Below are 21,997 nucleotides of genomic sequence, written 5' to 3' on the forward strand. Positions count from 1 at the left end.
TTTCCTTGAAATTTGGCGAGTCTGATCAATGGCGGAGCCTGTCGCGCAAGGCCACCGCCAGTCATTTCCAAGTATGAGCGAGGCATGACGTTACGTAAAATTCTACGGCGCAGCTTGCGCATTGAAAGTGGTCAGGTAGAGCCTTTGAAATAGAGTTGAAAGTCCTAGCGGTTCCGAGCTCTTGATAATTTCTTCGTTATCGTTGCTATCTTTGCTTTAACACAAATACTTAGAAACTTCGTGTTGGTTTAGAGATAATGAAACGTGATTAAGTTAAAGTTTCGAGGTAATTAGTCTTTAAATTCAATTCGTTTCTCAAATTAGTGGAGTTACGGGATGATTACTAAATCGATTGATAAAGATATGAAAAAGGAAATGGCACGAGAAAGCGAAGACGAGAATGGAAATTTCTCGCAGAAAATTCTATAATACAATCTTGTTTGATGTATCGGTAATTTTCCTATGAAAGAGCCCGAAGGCGAGGATCTACGGTTCGTGGGAACCGTCCAAGTTCAGTTAGCAAAACGTACACTGATTTTCACTGCAACTACCTGTCCTACTACCTGTCCTACTACCTGTCTTACTACCTGTCCAATATTCTGTCGAAATTCTCAAGCTCCGTTTCTCTATAGGGTCGAAAAACATAAATGAAATTTTCTAGAAAAGAATTCCATCCTCTATTTTCCGCTTTCCATGGTTCCGTGAAAATTTTTCAGCCAGTCTGTACAAACAATAAAATAACCGTACCGTTATGTAGAATTTGAACTTTGACATTTACGATTGGATTTTGTAGAAAATGAGTACTCTGCGAATACCGGAGCATCCCATTAAGTAAGAGCAATGGTAATTTTCAGAATCTGGTGAACTTAAACTCTATGGTTCAGTCGATCAAATACGAGACTACGATTGTAGATTGTAGCGAACTGAAATTGCATATATCGGACGGTGGGCGTAAGTGTACACGGCTATATTATGTCGAGATATCTGTACACAGCGAATACGGGGCAACGAAAATGAATGGAAACGCTTATCATCTTTTTAGGAAATACAATTATGTATAACAGAAAATATAAAAAACTGATGTATTATAATGAAAACTGTAAATAAAAAATCTAAATTTTATAGCTACGCGAAAAACTTGACGCGATATTTAAGCCACGGTAGCACTCAATTATAATCCCTTCGATGTTTGTCGTTCAACATTTTTGTGTCGGGAAAAATTGGTTTTCATCGACTCGGATTGTTAAGAAATAGATTTTTGTTTTGTTACGAACATGATGGAGTGTTACGTGCATATGACATCCGTTTGCGTTAAAACGTGTGTGCGTTCAAAAACGAAGATCGTTTCAAAGCGAACCGAAATCAATTCAATTAAAACGAAAATACCTATTATCGTTACAGTCGACAATTTATCGTCAAATTATTTCGATAATATACAGTTACACCATCAATTTACATCAACGGACTTCGAATCAGAAAATAATCCTTCGTACATCTTTAACCTTTTTTCCACTCACGTTGATTTTTTTTGCGTTAAAATACCGATAGCAGAAATTCACGCGACGATTTAATACAAAAATGCTACAGGTTGTAAACGTAAAAACGGGCTATTTAGATGTTAATTACGTTTGCCTATGAATTTCCTATTAGGCGAATAGTCCGTTCTACATACGTTTGCATCTCATCCTTGAAATAAAAGACTCTTTCTTCCCTAATTGGATTTCTGTGCTCTACAAGTCGTAAGTGAGCCACGAGGTTAAACAGTTTCGAATAAATCCTCATTCGGCTACACCTCTATTCTTAAAGGAAAGCGGTTGATTCTCGTCTTGTCGAAAGGTAAAAAATAAACCGCAAATGATGTCTTTCGATCCAACGACGTATAGGAGTTCAACGATTACGTTGAAGGTATAACCGGTGGAGATCGGGCCGAAGAGTTCTTTGCATCTACATATTACAAAGCCGAGACAGTGAGTCATCGAAACCATAACCTGTTTTTTGACGTTAACGACACATAATGTTCTCCTCTATCAGCATTCGTTTTACGATAGATGAGTACGAATCGTGCGTACAATACATTTTTTCTACTATTCGTTACTTGCGTATAGAAATTATTGATATTTCAATTACGATTCAACGATTCAAACGAATATTTACTATTTTCTACAGCAACAAATTGCTATTATTCATATCGTGCGTGATTTTACAGGGATTAAGCTAATATTAAATATTACACTGTTCATGCATGATTGGCAAATTACGAAGTACAAGAAGATCGTGGAACAAAAAGAGAGGCTAAGATACGGGTTTGTTAGTAAAACAACTCACGCGACCACTATACGTATCGAGTGCACTCCGCGATAAATTCTGTTTGTTGAAATTCATCACAGCTCGTACCTGCTTCTTAATAAAATTATCAATCACGTTATTCAACGATAATATCACGTTATGAAACAATTCGTGATTAAAGCGTAAATACGTTAATGACATGCTAAAGTAACTTTTGCGTTGTTAAGTCGTACTTATCTTAAAATTAATCGAAAAAAGTATTTAGAATCGTACGAGAGTAGTCGTAGCTTGTAAAATACTATTGCTTCGAATAATTTCATCTCTCTGCGTCAGTGAGTCTAAGCCTCTCGTCATAAATATTTATTTTAAATAATTAAACTCGTGTTCGACGTATTTACTGTAATAAAAAGAGATAATCTATCGGTACGCGTTACATCGTGTATATTTTATTTTGCACTTGTCTGCTGCTTAACCCACTCTTCTTGTACTACATATTTACTATCGTTGCATCTATTACTTTACGAGTATTAGTATACAGTATCTCGAATAAGTAGCTTCCTACAAAGCAACAAAGAAAGTTACTCGTGACCAACGAAGGCGTGGCAAGACTCGCTAAGCCGTTGAGTCACATAATATTGTACTCATATGTGAATACATACCAACAAAGATATTCACCGTGTTAAGAAATTCTATTGGTATGGTCGCATAATAGGAATCCATTAGCCGGTTTAATTAGTTGGACATTGTATAATCCTTAATGGATTTTCACGTTTGTCGATCTTTGCTTTGACAAAAGAAATAAAATATTTTATGACGCACAGAATGTATTTCACAAATTGTTGCAACTCGTTGTAACAAAACATGCTTGCTGTTAATAAGAAGGAATTCTTCCAATCATCGAGGTGCCAAACGAATCGTGAAATTTTACGTAGCCTGTCTGATCCGTTATGCTTTCTAACAGTAAACTCCTTTCTAATATATAAAGTAGATAAATCATTTTCTTCGTAATCTTAATGATTTGTTGTTGCTTAAACAACTAATAGGTATTTTGAAACGGTATTTTGAAATTTGGTAATTTGGTAATTGACTAATAATATTTGGATTGATCCAAATATTATTCGATTGAAGTAATAAAAAAGCTATCGGATTTATAATGTAAAATTAACTTAATTAAATTAAATAAAAGATTCGATAATAGTAATCTTGATAAACATCTTGGTTACGTTTTTACTTATATTATAGTTCCTTCTTTTTGTTTCAATCGCTACTCTCTAGCAATATTCTATTCTGAATCATTCAACTTCAGAAGTGTGACAAATACCCGACGAATTTCTGAGAAATCTTCCTCCGTTGATCTGCGCGGAGAAGAGACTTCAACGCCTGCATAGTCACGAAACAGAACGTCTTTCTATCGATTCATCGTTGAGCTGAGACCTGCAAAACCAGAGGCACGTCACCATATTTGTCGTTGCGTCTCGTCGTTCTAAAGAAAAGGAAGTTACTTCCGGTTGTTTTCTGCGTTGTCTCACGATCAGTAGTTTCCATAAACCGTTTCTACTTATACGGTATAATCGGAGTAACATCCACTTCAAGATATCAAGTAATTAGATCTCGTTTTGCAACTTTTCTTCCTTTTCTTTTCTTTTTCTTTTTTTTTTTTTTTTTTTAGAAATTGAGTAAAGTAGCATTTCTAATGAAGGCAACTTTTATCGAATTCATTTTTATCGGGCAAACAAATCTATCTCTAACAATAATTGCCAATTGAAACTAAGAGATATATGAAATTAGGAATATTCCTATAATATAGTAGCGTTTATAGAATTATATAATTAACTATACTTTCCATGATTTTTCTCAATGTTCTCAAGTCTACATCGTTGCAGTTGTTCACATCACGGTGTGTTCCCCATTGTGTCTAAGACAACATACGTAAAGTACAACTGTCTTTTCTGTGCGTATTTTATATGCCAATCACGCAAACTCGTGAGTTCCTGCCATGTATTCATTCTCGAACGCGTCGCGTGCGCTCATGCGAGAGGAATCGTGGAAAAACTCTAGGAGCCAGCACGATATGAATCTTAATTAAAGATACCTTACTGCTGCTTCCTTAGATTCAAGCATGAATAATTTTGTTACGATTACGATGATTTAACTGCCACTTTGATATTTTTTTTTTTTTTTTTCTACTGCGCTTACGTAAATTTTCGTTTTTTACCCTAAAGTTATCTTCGTAACGACGCTATATATAGACATAGATATTTTGATCGACCTGTTCTGCAATTCATTAACGACGTTCACTGAAATATCATGATAACACGGCAATTCTGTGCGAGATATAACGCTTCTGTTTATTATGTCAACATCAGAATATGTAAATTAGGGAACGATCGTAAGAAAGAATAGTTCATCAGAGACGTGTTATTCAAGGTCTTATGAAAATACAGAGGAGACAGCATACAGCGAAGTACTTTTATCAGTTAACATATATGTATATATGTATGGTATTGGAACCGATCTCACTTCCAACAATTTCCATATTATTATCGGTTATCGTAAAACTTACGATCGATCAATTCCGTTGTATACACGTAAAATAACTTTTTTAGTTGTTCCGTTAAATATAAGAAAAAAGTAATTCGGAATTTTTCTAATTACTGACAACGTAAGAAGTAAGAACTATTACCATCGTGTTCTTTATAAATCGTTTATGATTTCTTTTTACGATCGTGTACGTACATAGGTCCATACCAGGTGTATGCCATTTTTTCCTTTCCAACAAACTCTCTCACAATTTACTCCAACACATACACACACGCGCGCGCGACTTTTGCCTTTTTCCCATTATTAGTCATTCGAGTAACATTAATTTTTTTCCATGTGCTCGATACATTCGAAGGATGGATGTATTGAATTATTTCAAAGTGTAGGCAGACAAGGCCAGATACGCGACGTTAACTCTATCGAATTATAATGTTATCTTAAATTCTGTTTTCCCATGGCGTGTATCATGCGCACTTTAATTTCAAAAGTGCGATTAATTCGATTTACGTGGATCAGTTTATCAAAACATAATTTATCTACATATATAAACATAATACAGCAATATATATGTATATATATAAAAATAGATGGAAAATATCTGTTTTATCTGTCCTGAAATTTATTTTTCACGTGATAAACATACCGCGTAAATAATCAATACGTTGTAATTGTAATTAATCAAGGTTCATGATTTCGACGAATTTTCGCCGGTGTATAACCGTAATGTCTACCTTAAACGAGTCTCTCCTAACTATACAACCTTACGAGGGCGTGCAGATGCATCTCATGCATTATTTATTGGTTACCATCGATCCTCCTGTGGGTGCAGTGGACTTCATCAACCGCCTTGCTTGGAAAGTTACGGATGTTTGTATTTTTAAAATACCTAATGATAAAGCTTAAATTGGAAAACTTACTCTCTTAATAAATATTCTGCAGCACGAGACCACGCCAAGCTACAGAGATATAAAAAGAAATGTCGTAAATAAACCAGAACTCGGATAAAGAAAATGTTGTAACTAAATGTATGGAATTCGTTCAATATCGAATAAAACTAGGAATTCGAAAACTAATCATTCGACTAGTTTATCGATGAGGATGCAACTCAGTAACCTAAATTGAACGTTTCAGTGAGCAGAGAAATCAAATCTTTCGTGTACACATGTCGATTAGAATCCAATACAAGCGTACATTATCTTACCGAAATTTCAACCTACATAGTTAACAGCGATAACAGAAATTGGAACACTCACATAATCGGTTACACTGTCCTTCCTTTCCTACCTTTGGCCAATATCTGTAACTGTTCCAATATTTACGATATCTGACATACTGAAAAACGTAAAATTTCTATTCCCCGTTATAAAATTTATTATACGTGTTATTATACCTCTTATTACCGTGAAAGAGATTTTATGCAGGTAACGTAATATATTTCGTTTTACTACTTGATGTTCCAGTACTTACGAGCTTATTAGTAGTCACCGACGAAGCGCCGCAAGATTCCAGACACAAAAACTACGATGAACGTCCCAGGGAAGCCTATTTCAATGGGTCGGCGTTCCTCAAATTGAGCTCGTTCGTGTCCGTGCATAGGCATAGCGGTTTGAGTTTTCGAACATGCGAAGGAGGTCGACTTTTCATGCAGAAATACAACGAGGATTCGATTAGTCTGGAAGTGACCCCGGATGGACTTCTGTTTGCGGCTATCATCGATCAACAACGATACAAAGCGAGACTAAACGCCAGATTACTGAATAATGTTTGGCACAACGTCAATATCTTCTTTAGACTCGGAAATCTCACTTTAAACGCAGCAGGACACACACAGGTAATCAACACTTTTTCCCAAGATAAAAGACTCTCCTCGTTGTAATAAATTTCCCATATCTAGTGACGAATTATATCTCTCTTCTACTGTCGGGATCGTTCGACTTAGGTTTTTTTTTCTTTTTTAAAAAGAGTAATTGAAAAAGTAATTTTTACCCCTTTGGCGGATCTAAGACTCTAAAGCTATATTTCTATTTCTCGTTACAACGTTGATTTTTTGACTGATTCTGTTTAGGTAATCGCTAATGCAACGTACAATGCTGCGATCCTTACGCTGCCCGATTACGATATGAATGGCTCCCTTATCGTGGGAGAAGCGTTCAGAGGATGTATCCTCCAAGGTCCTGGTATTCTGTTTAACGATTCCATCAATAACGGAGCTATCTTTGGCCCCTGTCCTGCGGAAAACAAAGGATGTAAGGATTTCAACGTTCTTTCAAACGAATATTAATATTTATAATATTTAGGATATGTTGCCGAGTAAGAAAGAAAGATATCGAAAATGTAGAAATTGACTAGATACTAAATACGTGCGAAATAACACATTTTCCTTTGGTTGGTTCAATTACAAGCGGAATCGAGCAATTGAATCACAGAATAGAATTTCCGTAGACGAAAAATCCAGTATTAAGCTGTAGATTTTTGGATCACTGCACACCTTTCGGAGTGAAAATCACGTATATTTAGTTGGTTCCTGCGTAAACTCTCAGATACTACTCGTATGTGCGATTTATGATACAAGTAGCAGATTGCATGGCAGATTTTCCTACGAAACTTTCAGGTGGTACGAGCGGACTTAACGGTGGTGTAGGATCAAGTGCAATCACCACCATGGATTTCTGCCATCACGAGCCATGCATGATGCATGGTAAATGCGTGTCACGGCAGGATCGTTACGAGTGTCACTGTTACGCCCGATATTCCGGCAACAACTGTCAAATTGACAACGGTAGACATTGACGTCGAATACGGGATTATGGCACACAGCGAAAGATAGAAATAGATCCATGGCCTTGTAGAAATACGCGTTATCATAAATTACAATCGTAACATCTTCACCGTAAATAGAATTACGTTGCTTAGCGTAGAAATGTTTAAAAGCAAGTCACGGTTAAATTCATCGTAACGAATCGTGTTATATTTATTTTAGTTTCTCGTTGTTTATTCCTTTTTAAATACAATCGTGATTGGACATATTAATCTCTAAATTAAGCTTTGAAATATCGATCGGCCATGGATTCTCCTTTTTAGCTTTCGTCTATAATCTTTGCATGAATTTTATCATCTGTCTGCCTTTTTCGAATGACATACATACATAGAATATCGCAACGAATCACATATCACGAATAACACGTCTTTAATTCCCAATTAAGGCCGAGTGTTTATAAGAAACGAGTTTGCACGGTGGATATTCTGCTCGAACATCTCGTTCCACCTTATTTTATTTCGATCACGAGCTAAAGAAAATTAGCATGCCGAAGACACTAACTACCTGGAACACCATACATTTACCGGGGTTTCTATAAATAAGAACCGTATACTAACATTCCTATCTGCTTGTCAAATATAATTTTTAAGTTGCCAATCCTATCGCGTTTTCTTTTAATATGGGCTCTTTTATCTGACAACAGGTGTTTGGATTTCGGGAGCACTGGCGTCGCATTCTTTCGCTATTAGAGCTATTAGAGTCACCGTTTCCCGATAAATGCTAAAGTACTTTATCTGTATAAAATTTGTCAGGTCCGCCATGCATGAGCAGTCCTTGCCGCAACGGTGGCACATGCAACGAAGACTCGAAAGGAGACTTTAGCTGTACCTGCAAGCCAGGATTTACCGGAATTTACTGCGAATCGCAGCTCGGTGTACGACTTTGCGAACAAAGTCCATGCAGAAACGAAGGTGTTTGCATAGCGCTCACCGAAAGCGAATATAAGTGCGAGTGCCTGCCTGGTTGGACGGGGAAAAATTGCGAAACCAATTTTAACGAATGCTCGCCGAATCCTTGCAGACACGGTGGAGTTTGCATCGATGGTATCAACAATTATACCTGCATATGCGATAGAACAGGGTACGTCTCTGGCGTTTACGTCGTATTAAATAATTCGAGGGAAAGTCTCGAGCAGTTTACGTATACTCTCGTTTTAATTTGTCATTTCTGTAGTACGCTGTACATTATGAAACTATCGATTAAATTCCTTGCCGATTTATTTGCACATTTCTCTGCGCCGTTTCTCTGGCAATAATTCTTTTATCGACGCTTCGAAAAACGTGATCTCATTGGAACGTATAAAATACATTGGTACATTTCGCGTCATGCACGTTCAAAAATAAAAGTTTGAATCTTTCAAGACCTAAAGAAGAGAAATAACATCTTATTGTTAGTATATAATAAACATATTAGATATAAAAAATGAACGAACCAAGTTCCACTTTTTAGTGTTCGAATGAGAACCCACATCCTTAGTAGAAAAATGTAATTATCTTCCATACATGTATGTATTCGATATCTAATCAACAACCGTTACAAAACGGCCGAAAGATAAACCTGTTGAGGCAGAAAAATTATAGTGAATTATTAATCGTTTTCATCCTATTACAGATACGAAGGTGGTAATTGCGAAATTGACATCGACGAATGCTTGGCGAATCCCTGCTTGAATAACGGCGTGTGCTATGATAATTACGGTGGCTACATCTGTCACTGTCCGAACGGTTTCGAGGGTCAAAATTGTGAATTGAACTTAAACGAGTGCTTGTCGAATCCTTGCATGCACGACGCCGATTGCGTGGACGACGTTGGTTCCTATCATTGTAATTGTCCGTCCGGATACGCCGGTCGACACTGCGAGCTTAAGAGTTTGTGCGAGAACGCGGCATGCCCGCCGAATAGCATCTGTGTAGAAGACGCACATGGGCCGCAATGCGTCTGTAATCCTGGATTCATGGGCAATCCTCCGAATTGCACCATCAATTATTGTGCCAGTAATCCATGTAGTAATGGCGGAGCATGCACAAGTAACAAAGACGGATTCAACTGTACTTGTCCGCCGGAATGGAAAGGTGAGTAATAGATTAAATTCCTATTAGTGAAAGTGTAAGACACAGCTTGAAATTGTAAATATAACGAATGTGTTGAAATCTCAATGTATAAAGGAATTCGTTCGTTTTTTTTTTTTTTTTCTTTTTAAACGAATTTAAAGACTACCAGACTACCGATGCTTATGCAAATTCATATTTTCCAATTAGATAAACAGATTCTACGCGAGAAATTTGTTTGTCGCTTACCAAATATCATAACGAGTACACAGAGTTTGACTATTTTATAGATTTTTTGCATAATCGAGTTGCACGTAAATGCACGAACATCCGCGGTCTGTTAATCGCTCTATCACCATTTACGTCATCGTTACGCTCATCGTGTGCGTCTGTTACGTCTGTTTTATCCAGAATAAAGTTTATTTTAGCCGAAAGTGGAAAATTACGTAAAATCGTTGTTGTCGAGAATACGTTTGTATCGTGATTAACGTCTCTTTAAATCATCACTTGACTAATCCTTTTTCGTATTTCTTTGTTAAATGTTTCGTATTATCTTTGCGTAACGCGTGGACCATTAGGAACGACGTGTCTATCACCCGCCTCTGATTGGTGTTCCGCTTGCTACAACGGAGGCAGTTGCCTCGAGACGCGTTTCGGTGTTATGTGTCAGTGCCCAAGATTTTGGACAGGACCTCAATGCAAGGATCCGATCACTTGTCGCGATCTACCTTGCAAACAAGCTTCCGCTTGTCACGATTATGTGAGTCAGACATTTGTAAATCGCTTTGCATGCACACCCAGCCGATTAATCAACCGCGTCCCGTCGAATATATCTCTATGTGGCCTCTTGCTTTGTTTGTTGCGTCTCGCTTCGAACAGCCCGGCGGTTATTATTGCACCTGCGAGCCAGGATGGACAGGCCCCGAGTGTTCCATCGACGTCGACGAGTGCTCCAGTGATCCCTGTCGTAACGGCGGCATCTGCATCGATCAACAGAATAGCTACTACTGTCAATGTCTTCCAGGATACACTGGTAATCAATTTATTCGCAAACTCTCGCACGAAGCTTTGCTCGTCAAATTCTACGATCATACTCGTTTTACCATATTCGTAATGTGTGACTGACATTCATCCATTGCCGCTCGAATGTGTTTCATCTACTCTGCATCAAGCATTGGATAATGTAACTACTCGCGCTTATTCCTCCATCAACGAACGAATCATCCGCGAATTATCTCTACGTTATAGTTTTATTTTAATTTTGCTATCTAGAGTGGAGAGGATGAATCAAGAATGCAAATAACAGATATTTATTATTTCCCAAACGACTAATCTTCATCACGAGCGAACGAGATACCTGTTATTTGCTTTTAAATTGTTCTATAAACGGAAAATAAATATCGTTTAATAAAACCAATTTTAATTTCGCTAGGTAAAAATTGTCAGATCAATGTGGACGAGTGCCTATCACAACCCTGTCAAAACGGCGGCACTTGTATCGATCGAATCAATGGATACATATGCAACTGTACGAAAGACTTTATGGATGAAAATTGCGAACGCGAGTACAATGCGTGCGCGTCAAATCCTTGCCAGAATAATGGGAATTGCACGCTGATACCAAGGTCTCGACGAGAATTCGTTTGCGAGTGCCCTCGCGGCTTTGAAGGCAAGATTTGTGACGTGAATGTGGACGACTGCGTCGATGTGCTATGCCCTGATGGGAAAGTTTGCGTTGATGGTATCGCTGGTTACGAGTGTAAATGTCGCGAGGGTTACAGAGATCCCAATTGTACCCTTATCGTTGACCACTGCGCGACGAAACCTTGTAACAGCGGCACGTGTATCGATCGCGGAGAACAGGGTTTTGAATGCAAATGCAGAGATGGTTTCAAAGGTAGATTTTATTAAACAGAATTTATACAAGATATATCTTATTCAAATTCGATAAGAATTTTTTGTTGCTATAATTATTTTCCAATTTTCACATGTTAGATCGTAAAGTGAAATCTCGAGCAAGGGTCGATGGCACATTTTGATCAATCGTTGAATTAATAGCAAAGCACGGTCCTACAGTCCCTGTTCGTTTTAATACACGCGTCGAATACAAGAAACGCGTTAGGAGTTGAGCTCACGAAACAACCTGATTTCCCCCAAAAATGTGCCAAATGTGGTCCAGAGCCTTGTTCAAGCTTTCCATTCGATCGTCAATTACTTGTACCCACTAATCGATTACTCAAATTCATAGGAAAATTCTGCGAGGAGGATGTGAACGAATGCGAGGTAGAAGGTAGCTCATTATGTAACAACGGTATTTGCGTGAATACAAACGGCAGCTATAATTGCTTCTGCAGACCGGGATTTTCCGGAGATCACTGCGACATCGACATTGACGAATGCTTATGCGGTCCGTGTAAAAATAACGCTACGTGTATCGATGGTATTAACACGTTCGAGTGTCAGTGTCCAGCTGGTTATTCCGGGAAAACATGCGACGTGGATGTGAACGAATGCGAAAGCAATCCTTGTTTAAACGGCGCAACCTGCGTCGATGAGATCGCTAGTTACATGTGTATTTGTTCACCTGGTTTCCGTGGATTAAACTGTGAGATAAATATCGACGATTGTGAACCATTGCCCTGTTTAAATCATGGCCAATGTATAGACGGTATAAACAATTACACCTGCGACTGTGCCGACACCGGTTTCGAGGGTGTACATTGTGAGAAAAATATCGACGACTGCCGGTCAGGACCCTGTGTGAACGGTGCTCATTGCATAGACGATGTGAAGAATTACAAATGCCAGTGTTACGCCGGCTATACTGGCAAAAATTGCGAAGTCGATATAAACGAATGCGAGAGTTCACCTTGTCAGTATAATGGTACTTGCTTGGAGAGATCTAACATGGAATTGTACAAAAGTGACGCGTTGACGTTACCTTCGATATTCAACCAAGAGTTCAGCTATGCGAATGCGAGCGGGTAAGCATCGTGATACTCGAAGTAAAAGGACAAAGAATAATCAATAATCCGAAGGAAGAAGAACTAATTGTACTTTTAACAATTTATTTTCAGATACGAATGTCTTTGCGTACAAGGTGTTACGGGGAAAAACTGCGAAGTAAATATTAACGAGTGCGATAGTAATCCATGCCAAGCTGGAACCTGTGTAGACCGTATTGGTGGTTACACTTGCGAATGTGACGAGGGATATGAAGGCGATCATTGTCAACACGATATCGACGAGTGCAAAAGATATTCACCCTGCGAGCACGGCGTGTGTACCGATGGAAGAGCTGATTATACCTGCACTTGTGAGCCAGAATACGGTGGTAAAAATTGTTCGGTAGAGCTGATCGGTTGTCAAGGAAATGCTTGTCAAAACGGTGGAACTTGTTGGCCATACCTCGTCGATGAAACGATACATAAATTCAACTGTACCTGCCCCAATGGATATCACGGTGAAATTTGCGATTACGTAAGCATCGTTTATGTTTACGTATTTTGACTTGCCATTTCTTTTCTCCCTGCGAATTTACAAGTTGTTTCAATTTCTTAAATTCATCGTCTATCTCACTTGATCCTTGTAATTGCCTTACGCATAAATACGCGACATAGAAGAAAGTGCGTAAACGTACAGGTCGCAACTTTTTGCTGGCTTCCAATTCATACCGTTTCCTTTTGTTTTTTCTCATAGGTAACGACAATGTCTTTGAACGGCAGCTCATACGTTTTAGTGAATACCACTCGAGACGAAGGATACGACATACAATTTCGCTTTCGAACGACTTTACCAAACGGATTACTGGCCATTGGAAAGGGCTCGACGTTTTATATCCTCGAACTCGTTAATGGCAAGCTAAATTTGCACTCGAGCCTTCTGAACAAATGGGAGGGCGTATTTATCGGCAGTGAATTGAACGATTCCACTTGGCAAAAAGTGTTCGTAGCGATCAACGCTACGCATCTAGTACTCTCGGCTAACGAGGAACAAACGATCTATCCCATTAGTCTAAACGAAGGTTCCAATTCAAATCATACATCCTTCCCGATGACTTATGTCGGCGGTACAACCAATTATTTGCGGCGGTTAACCCATGGCCCGTCTTTCTTCGTGGGCTGCACCGAGGATGTAGTCATTAACGGAGAGTGGGTACGTTCGATATCTTCGGATCATAAACGATATACGTAGCCACATTAAAATACATTGAATTTATGGAATTTTAAATTAAGATATTATATAAGAAATATTTGTCGTACGAGCTTATGAAAATTATGAAACGTTTCCTAATTGTCATAATTCAGGTGTACTCTGGTACCTCATCAAAAACCGTATACATGGAGGACGTTGAGCCAGGATGTCCGCGGGAAGCCCAATGTTCACCAAATCGTTGTAAAAACGGTGGCCACTGCACGGACAGGTGGCGTGACTTTTCCTGTAAATGTGAGAGACCGTATCTTGGTCATACCTGTCAGTACAACATGACAGCAGCGACGTTCGGATATGAGAATATCACAAACGGATACGTAACCGTAAAAGTGTCCGATATGGCTAGACGAGCAGTTAGATCGATCGTTGATATTTCCATGTTCATTCGCACTAGACAAGATAGGGGTGATATATTTTATCTAGGAACAGAACCGAATCCGCAAACGGATCTTAAACCTCAGGAGAAAACTTATATAGCAGCTCAATTAGAAGGAGGCGAATTACTCGTTAGGATCCAGTTTAACGGTTCAGAGGCATACACCGTTGGCGGCGTAAAATTAAACGATGGAAACAATCATCTAATACAAGTAATTAGAAACGTGACATTGGTGCAAGTGAAGATTAACGGTACCGAATATTTCCGGAAAACTATCAGCGCGTCCGGTCAATTGAACGTAACTGTACTATATTTGGGTGGCATGCCACAAGCATCCAGATACATACGGCAAGTTGACAATCGCCAGATAGAAGTACCGCAAGTACCGCAAGTTAACTTCAAGGGAATTATTCAAGATGTTCAAATATCGAATGGCATCGAGACTATGGTCGTCGAATTCTTTCCTCTAAAGGTAACGATACGTTTGTCAATTCGATCTACGTAATACGATATTACAAAATTTCACTAGAAATTATATTGCGCGCGATAAATTACAATACAATAATTTAGCGATAATGTAACAAAAATATTTTATAGGCAAACGATATTCCCACCCCAATACAATTTGGTAACGTGACTTTCGATAATGACAAAATTCTTAAGGGTGTAATATCCGACAATGTATGCGTGAGTAGTCCATGCGATCACAATGGAACTTGCCACGTTACGTGGAACGACTTTTGGTGCCAATGTCCACGAGGATATACCGGCAAAACTTGCCAGGAGATGGAATTCTGTCAACTGCAGGATTGTCCTTCTGGATCGAAATGTCAAAATCTGGACGATGGTTACGAGTGCATCGCTAATGCTACTTTTAACGGTGCCACCACTTCTTTCACCTACGTTTATAATCAGGTTGAAGAGAAAAATGTGACCGACTCGACGATCGATACCATTCAGATTACGTATCGATCGAATACCGGTGGCACGTTAATGCATATTGCGCCTCGTATAGGCGATCAGCATTTTACCGTCTCCGTTTACAAGGACAAGGTCACGGTATCTTGGCGCTTGAACTTGCAGAATCAAGGAATACTAACATTTGGTAAAGCCGAACCTGATGGTAATTGGACGTCTATCGTATTGAGGTTGAGCAATAATTCCATGGAATGCGGATATGCAAATTCTAACGACGAGTATGCATCGCACGTTAGCCCGAACTTTAGTTTTCCTTTGTGGTATGATTTATTAATTACCGGAACCGTCACTCTTGGTGGACTCGGCTCTGTTTTATCGAATAAACATAGTTACATAACGATTGGCCCTGGAAAACAGATCCTAGAAAATAAAAGCGGTATTAATGAAAATTCGATAGATTTTACTGAACGTACATTGACCACCGCTTCTCCGCCTTACAATGTAATGTCAGGTAATGTATTAGCGTACTTAAACATTTTTTAATTATACGCATAATATTTACGTAATATTTATTATGTATTTGTATTTACATCGTGACTAGAAAATATGTCTTCTATTTTACAGGAGAAGCTTTTAAAGGATGCTTGGGTGAAGTAAGAATTGGCAGTATGCTTCTACATTACTTCACGTACGAAGAAGTATATCAAAACGCCAATTTTACACCCTTAGAGTACTTAGCATTACAAGAAAACAATTCAACGTATCACGACAGTATTGGCTGTCAACTTTGCTTCGACTCCGATTGCAAAAATGACGGCTACTGTTTTGATAAAGCAAACAGTTACATTTGCGAATGCCCCGCTGGATACGCAAAAGACGATTGCTCCCTTAACATCGACGAATGTATTGATAATAAATGCAAGAATGGAGCAACATGCATCGATGGAATCGCCAATTATACGTGTGTGTGTAATAGCGGCTGGCAGGGATGGTTGTTAGTATATAACATAATTTATTATATCAAATTTCAATACACTTGTTTCTTATCGAAAATCAGAAAAAACTAAATTTACGCTATCTTAGGTGCTTATCTTTATTTCAGATGCGACAGTGACATAAACGAGTGCGTAACCCTTAGCCCTTGCCAGCACGATGGTGTATGTATAAATCTTCCTGGGTATTTCCGTTGCGAATGTCCAGATCAATTTACTGGCGAGAGATGTGAAAACTTTCGCCTAATTACTTGCGAAAATCAACCTTGCAAAAACGGTGGTAGTTGCGCGGATATTGTAAATCCACAAACTAGCGACAACTTCACTTGTACTTGTACGACCGGTTACGAAGGTTCAATCTGTGATACTCCTTATTGCATTGGACGAAAGTGCCAAAACGGCGGTAGATGCGATTACTTGCATCAGGTATATATAGCATATCAGGTTTATACAATGAGAATTTTATTCGCCTTATAAAAACGAATACTTCTATTCCCTCATCCTCTATGATTTAATGTATAATTATTTGTAACATGTAACAATCTATTACTTTAAATTACTAGACACCTCGATGTACTTGTCTACCCGGCTATTCTGGACTGTATTGCGAAATTAATATAGATGACTGCGCACCAGATGCAGAAGGAAATATACCATGCAAAAACGATGGAAAATGCTACGACGGTGTAGATAGTTTCGTGTGTGATTGTAACGACACCGGGTATATAGGACAGGATTGTTCGTTTGATATAGATGAATGTGCACTGTCAACGACCGATTGTGGTCAAGGACGATGCGAAAATTTACCGGGAACATACCAGTGTATTTGCAATCCAGGTTATTGCGGATACAATTGCGGAATGATGGATCCTTGTAGAGCGGTACTGTTTCTCGGATAATTTCTCTTACTCGCTACACTGACGACTAGTTTTCTTATATCTCACATTCCTTCTCTTAACAGGATTATTGTCAAAATGGAGGTACGTGCAAATGTGGAGATGACGGCGGTTACAAGTGTCAATGCACACCGGACTATACCGGACAAAACTGTACAGAGGTACATTCTCATATTTTAGAATAATAATTTCTTTTACATGCAATTACGTGCAATAAATGTTGTGTTCTATTTTAGACGGAAAACTTTTTGGGTAGTCAAGCGCTCGATATAGCGGTAATCGTTGGTCCTATCGTCGGATGCCTGTTCATTATTGCAGTAGGTTCTTTAGTTGCATTATTCATGATGGCTAGAAAGAAACGTGCTACTCGAGGTACATACAGTCCAAGCGCTCAAGAATTCAGTAATCCGCGTGTAGAAATGGACAATGTGATGAAGCCACCACCGGAAGAGAGATTAATCTAAGAATTTATTTCGTGACGGAGGAACATAGTATGAATGTTTCGCGTCTCGAAAAATCCTAGTCTGCCGGGAATATGCATCGTTATCGCAGTATTTGTTGTTTAAAGAGAGAAAGGAGTGTTGTTCTCACGGCGAAACTGCTTCCAAACGATCAATGAAAATATACGGGGTTTCATCGCGCGTTTTCTAGTCCATGCTACCATATCACGCAGCTGTCACATTGACGTAAGGAGTTGAATGAGCAATTTGGGACATGATAACTGATTTGAAGACATCCGAAAGCGACGCTGAAGATGAAACGTATTAAAACTGCCTGTAAAATTAAAAATTGATTATATGGTAGAAATCAGAATGGGATATACATGAAAATTATTGAGAAAAGAATTTAAAAAAAGAAGAAAATTTATCGCGAGCAGTGAGATGAGGAATGTACCATAGAATTTATATATTAATCGTGCTGTTGATTTGAACAAATCATATAGTTATACAAAGTGTACTTAAAACTTCATTAAGTGTCCTTAACTTAAGCAATACTCGGAAGAAACTCCTAAGAAACGAAACCCGTCCATTTTAGTGCCTAACTGATCCTACTTAAAGCTTTTATTTATAAGCGGTAAATTTAAAGCATCGAAAATGTACATTGCAAAATTGTGTTGAACACAGACGTTACATTGAGATCTCTAAAGCATAATGATATTCATTACTACTGTTTTACTCGTTAAACTTTGGGCAATCATGATACAAATACTGTTGAATATCAATACAGCGTAGTGTTTTTATTATTTGAATCGTCGTGAAGATGCCGAAACTTTGTAAAAATATTGTAAAGCAACGCTGTTCACGGATAGTACCCTTTACGCGATTTTGTTTCCTTCCACGCGTTGTCATTATAGAAAAAAGAGAGTTCATTAAGAAATCAGGAAATCTATATATGACGTCTCTCTTTTTCTACCTCGCTGTTGAAACAAAAGGATGATACGTGGGAGTAGAAGCTATCCAGTTTACTCGCAAGAAAAACTTGGATTTCATTGTTGTAAAGGTTAGTTATCACGCTACGCGTTAATTACTGTACGTGCATTTACTCGCTCGTCAGTATCGACACGTTGTGCTGGTTCAATTTGTACATAGATTAGATTACGTTGAAAATATCAATAATGATTCTACCATTAGCATTTTATATTATGAATATAGTATTTAATGATGAATTATTTTGTATGTAATTACTTAATACCACGACCAAAGTAATAGCGAAGAATTTTCTTGTCTATTAAAATATAAACGATACAATCGTAAATAAAAACTGTGTCGTCGTTTTTCAATAGCCAAGAATAATTATTCTTTACAGAAATGAGAATTAACATATTGTTGGTACTATGTTTTTCATATATACTGACCAAGGTGTACTACCCTTTCGTCTTATAGGACCGAGATTAGCAGAAATGTCTATTTATCGTATTGATGTGTGCATCGTAGAAAAAGAAATTTTAATCAGAGAATATGTATTGAAATAATTGCAGAATACTAAGCATGCTTGTTTTAAGCATGTATCGTAGTATCACGATGTGAATGATGTATCCACTATAGTAATCGCTGCATTATACATATAATGTGGTATCAATCAAAAACACAATTATGTGGAGAATTTATACTTGAAATGATAGGAGTAATCACTTTTATTGTAAGTTATGAAGAATAACTTTTGTTCAATGTGTATTATAAAGTGAATATCATTAATGTTTTCTGCAAGACTGAAATTTTGAGTACTAAAAATTACGTGTGCATGCGCTTTTCACGTGAGTACTTATTTTGTGACAACATGCAATATTGTGCATAAATAATTATTACAATTTAAACTAAATGTACAAAAACAATAAAAATTTAAATATTTCAACATAGTATTTATCTTCCCTTTTTATAAAATACATGTAGAAAGAGTTCATATACAATACGTATAAAGTATATTGCTATATGTACATTTGTTATTATATATGGGATACATAAAAGGTTGTTTAAAATTTTCAGGTACAATTTTTTTTTACAGAGATGTTTAAGTGATCGGTAAATACATATTATCATTCACTAAAATCTCTTTTATTTAGTAAATATATATTTACTTTCAATTAAATTAATTTCATGTATCTACAAAATTCAGACGAAATAGGATATTCTATCTACTTCAATTTTTGCCTCTTACCTTCATGTCGTAGTTATCGAATATTTTTTCCATTTATTTTACTTAATTTATCACGTGAGATCTTATCAAAAAATAAAAGTCCAGCAGCCCGTTCTATACTTTCTGGTGGTACCTGTCACGATATATATATCATGATTATTCGTATAATTCTGATTTCGATATATTATTAATTTACCTGGAAATTTGTTAGAGGTACATTGTCATCTATAGGAGTATTTGGCATTACAAATGCTTCCATTTCTAATTTAGAATCATATGTTTCGCCAACAACTATTTTATAAAAATGAGTAGGTACTGCTACATGATTTGTGCCAATAACTTCATATCGAACATATTTCTTCCCATTAGCCTCTATTCTGTAATCAACGTATATTTAATTGAAATATTTAAAAAAGAAAATTACACAGAGTAACAAAGTTTTGCTCACTTTGGCAAATATAAAGGACCAGTACAGACATATACATCCTTATAAACTTTAGTTAAGTGCCTAACATATTTTTCCAACCTATTCCAAGAATCCCTATTGAAACCCACGCCTACTTGCGGTGCCATGTTTGTTAGGAAAAATGTCTGATCTATGTGACTTTGAGCACACTTGTGATTCCCAGCTGCTGCTAAATGTCCACGGTCGTATCCACTGCCTTTGTAATCATGATTTTCTGATCTGATCATCAATGAAATTATTAAAACATTAATTAAACAATATTCTATATAGTTTCAAACTCCAAATATTTACCTAAAAAAAGGATGTATACTTGGGTCAGGTTTAAATTCACACTTACTACGTGATATCTCCTCATTGGGTTGTAACCTATCTTTATTTAAGTGTTCAAAGACCCAATGAGCTACCCTATTTCTTCTGTCATAAGAAAGGACAAAATCTTCGTAAGATCTAACATGATCCAATCCAGGGAAACCATACTTCATAATCTATAAAAAATGAAAATCATTTTACTTTTACTTTTTCTTTTTTATTCTACAGGATTTCATAAATAAACCATGAGTAATAGAATAGAAAAAGATACCATTATCATAACAAGCGATAAATGTAATAAAGGTAAATTTTTTCATACTGTTTATCTTTAACTATCGAGGTTAAGTATGACTGAAATAACTTACTTCTGATACTCTTGTAGCTGTCGATGACAATTTTGAACCCATATTTGTATCAACTTCCATAGGAACTGCTGCAGAAACAGTTCCAAATAAAGGTAAACCGGGCATTTCTTTGATGTTTACATTCGAAATAATATGACTTCCACTGTTTTTTATATCTGCATTCAAATGTCGTTTCTGTTCTGAAAATTTCCCCAAACACCAACCAGCAAAACCTACGCCAGTTGCAGCACTCAAATTCAATATAATTCGCGTTACTGCTGTCATACTTTTAGTCACTATGCCTTTAATAAATAATTCTCTTGTGATTATAACCTCTCACTACTCACAGTGCTATAAGACTAAAATACAACATGCAACTGACTGTAAATACGTTGACCGCCACATCGCGTCGTATAAATCTCAGTTTTCTTTATTCAATTAGAGAAGATTTTGCAAATAATATGCAGCAGATTCACTAGTAACACGATTATTTATTATTTATATTCTTTAAATAAATAAAGATATTCTTTGTTGTTAACAAAAGTAAAATAAGTAAAATTTTTATTACTTTGATTTAATTAACAGAAAAATTTACCTGTACATATATGTATAGACAAAAATGCAACAATTTACAATACTAGAAAATTTGATACTTTATATTGCTGGATTATCACGAAAACCAAGTATTATACGTAAAAAATAAATCAGTAATTCATAAATCAGTATTAAAATTATGCTATCATAAGATACCGTAGGAGAGGAAATAGGGAAACAGCCAGTGAACAAATAATATACTTTATTTTGTATATTGATTACAGCCACTTGGCCATGTTACAACCTACCAACAGTAATGTTAAAATTTCAATTTTTTTCCACTTTTTTTTTTATTTTTTTACAATTTCTTTTGGTTTCGTATGTTCGAGCAGGATCTATGGTGGAAGATGAGTGCCGCTTTGCGTCAGTCGTGCGGACCTACTGAGATACAGTGTTCCAAAAATGAAACAAACTTCGTCTATATTTTAATGAGCGAGACTAGATCGACGAGCAGTCTTACGCATTAAACGAAACATCTTAAAGATATATATATCGAAAACGTTTCACTAGACCGTTTTAAATCTCTTGAAAAAAATCGTTCCGTTAAAAATCTGACAAGCACG

General features: G+C 37.1%; 2 protein-coding genes across 5 annotated transcripts in view; one reads left to right on the plus strand and one right to left on the minus strand.

Moving 5' to 3' along the window:
• The window catches only part of LOC122577989 (protein crumbs), a 30,066-nt gene extending 10,627 nt beyond the window's left edge, over positions 1-19,439 (plus strand). Inside the window, exons 2-19 of one of the 3 annotated variants that reach the window (XM_043749784.1) lie at positions 6,288-6,658; positions 6,893-7,073; positions 7,439-7,606; positions 8,398-8,725; positions 9,257-9,717; positions 10,272-10,453; positions 10,573-10,726; positions 11,126-11,590; positions 11,942-12,677; positions 12,771-13,173; positions 13,393-13,848; positions 14,001-14,753; positions 14,879-15,710; positions 15,824-16,193; positions 16,302-16,617; positions 16,755-17,072; positions 17,153-17,248; positions 17,324-19,439. In XM_043749784.1, the coding sequence (XP_043605719.1) occupies positions 6,288-6,658; positions 6,893-7,073; positions 7,439-7,606; positions 8,398-8,725; positions 9,257-9,717; positions 10,272-10,453; positions 10,573-10,726; positions 11,126-11,590; positions 11,942-12,677; positions 12,771-13,173; positions 13,393-13,848; positions 14,001-14,753; positions 14,879-15,710; positions 15,824-16,193; positions 16,302-16,617; positions 16,755-17,072; positions 17,153-17,248; positions 17,324-17,551 (6,818 nt within the window). In that variant the 3' untranslated portion in view covers positions 17,552-19,439. The remainder of the gene's footprint in view (positions 1-6,287; positions 6,659-6,892; positions 7,074-7,438; positions 7,607-8,397; positions 8,726-9,256; positions 9,718-10,271; positions 10,454-10,572; positions 10,727-11,125; positions 11,591-11,941; positions 12,678-12,770; positions 13,174-13,392; positions 13,849-14,000; positions 14,754-14,878; positions 15,711-15,823; positions 16,194-16,301; positions 16,618-16,754; positions 17,073-17,152; positions 17,249-17,323) is intronic. The other 2 variants (XM_043749785.1, XM_043749786.1) reach the window with 2 other exon arrangements.
• On the minus strand, positions 17,725-21,229 carry LOC122577990 (endonuclease G, mitochondrial-like). 2 transcript variants are annotated; one of them, XM_043749788.1, is made up of 6 exons: positions 20,862-21,229; positions 20,479-20,672; positions 20,170-20,406; positions 19,918-20,098; positions 19,743-19,854; positions 17,725-17,861 (listed from the first exon to the last, which is right to left on the minus strand). In XM_043749788.1, exons 1-5 carry the CDS (start codon positions 21,123-21,125, stop codon positions 19,756-19,758), a joined length of 975 nt encoding a protein of 324 aa, XP_043605723.1. In that variant the 5' UTR covers positions 21,126-21,229; the 3' UTR covers positions 17,725-17,861; positions 19,743-19,755. The 2 variants fall into 2 exon arrangements, with proteins under 2 accessions (XP_043605723.1, XP_043605722.1); XM_043749787.1 differs by lacking the exon at positions 17,725-17,861 and having other exon boundaries at positions 19,634-19,854; positions 20,862-21,228.
• Between the last annotated feature and the right edge of the window lie 768 nt (positions 21,230-21,997).

Source organism: Bombus pyrosoma, linkage group LG3 (assembly GCF_014825855.1).
Source record: "Bombus pyrosoma isolate SC7728 linkage group LG3, ASM1482585v1, whole genome shotgun sequence".
NCBI lineage: Eukaryota > Metazoa > Arthropoda > Insecta > Hymenoptera > Apidae > Bombus > Bombus pyrosoma.

Coding starts and splice junctions, on each gene's coding strand:
- LOC122577990 (XM_043749788.1), bottom strand. CDS start 21,125: ATGACAGCAGTAACGCGAATTATATTGAATTTGAGTGCTGCAACTGGC. Junction 20,407..20,478: donor AGTATACATCCTTTTTTTAG/GTAAATATTTGG, acceptor ATTGATGATCAG/ATCAGAAAATCATGATTACA. Junction 19,855..19,917: donor TACCTCTAACAAATTTCCAG/GTAAATTAATAA, acceptor ATATCGTGACAG/GTACCACCAGAAAGTATAGA.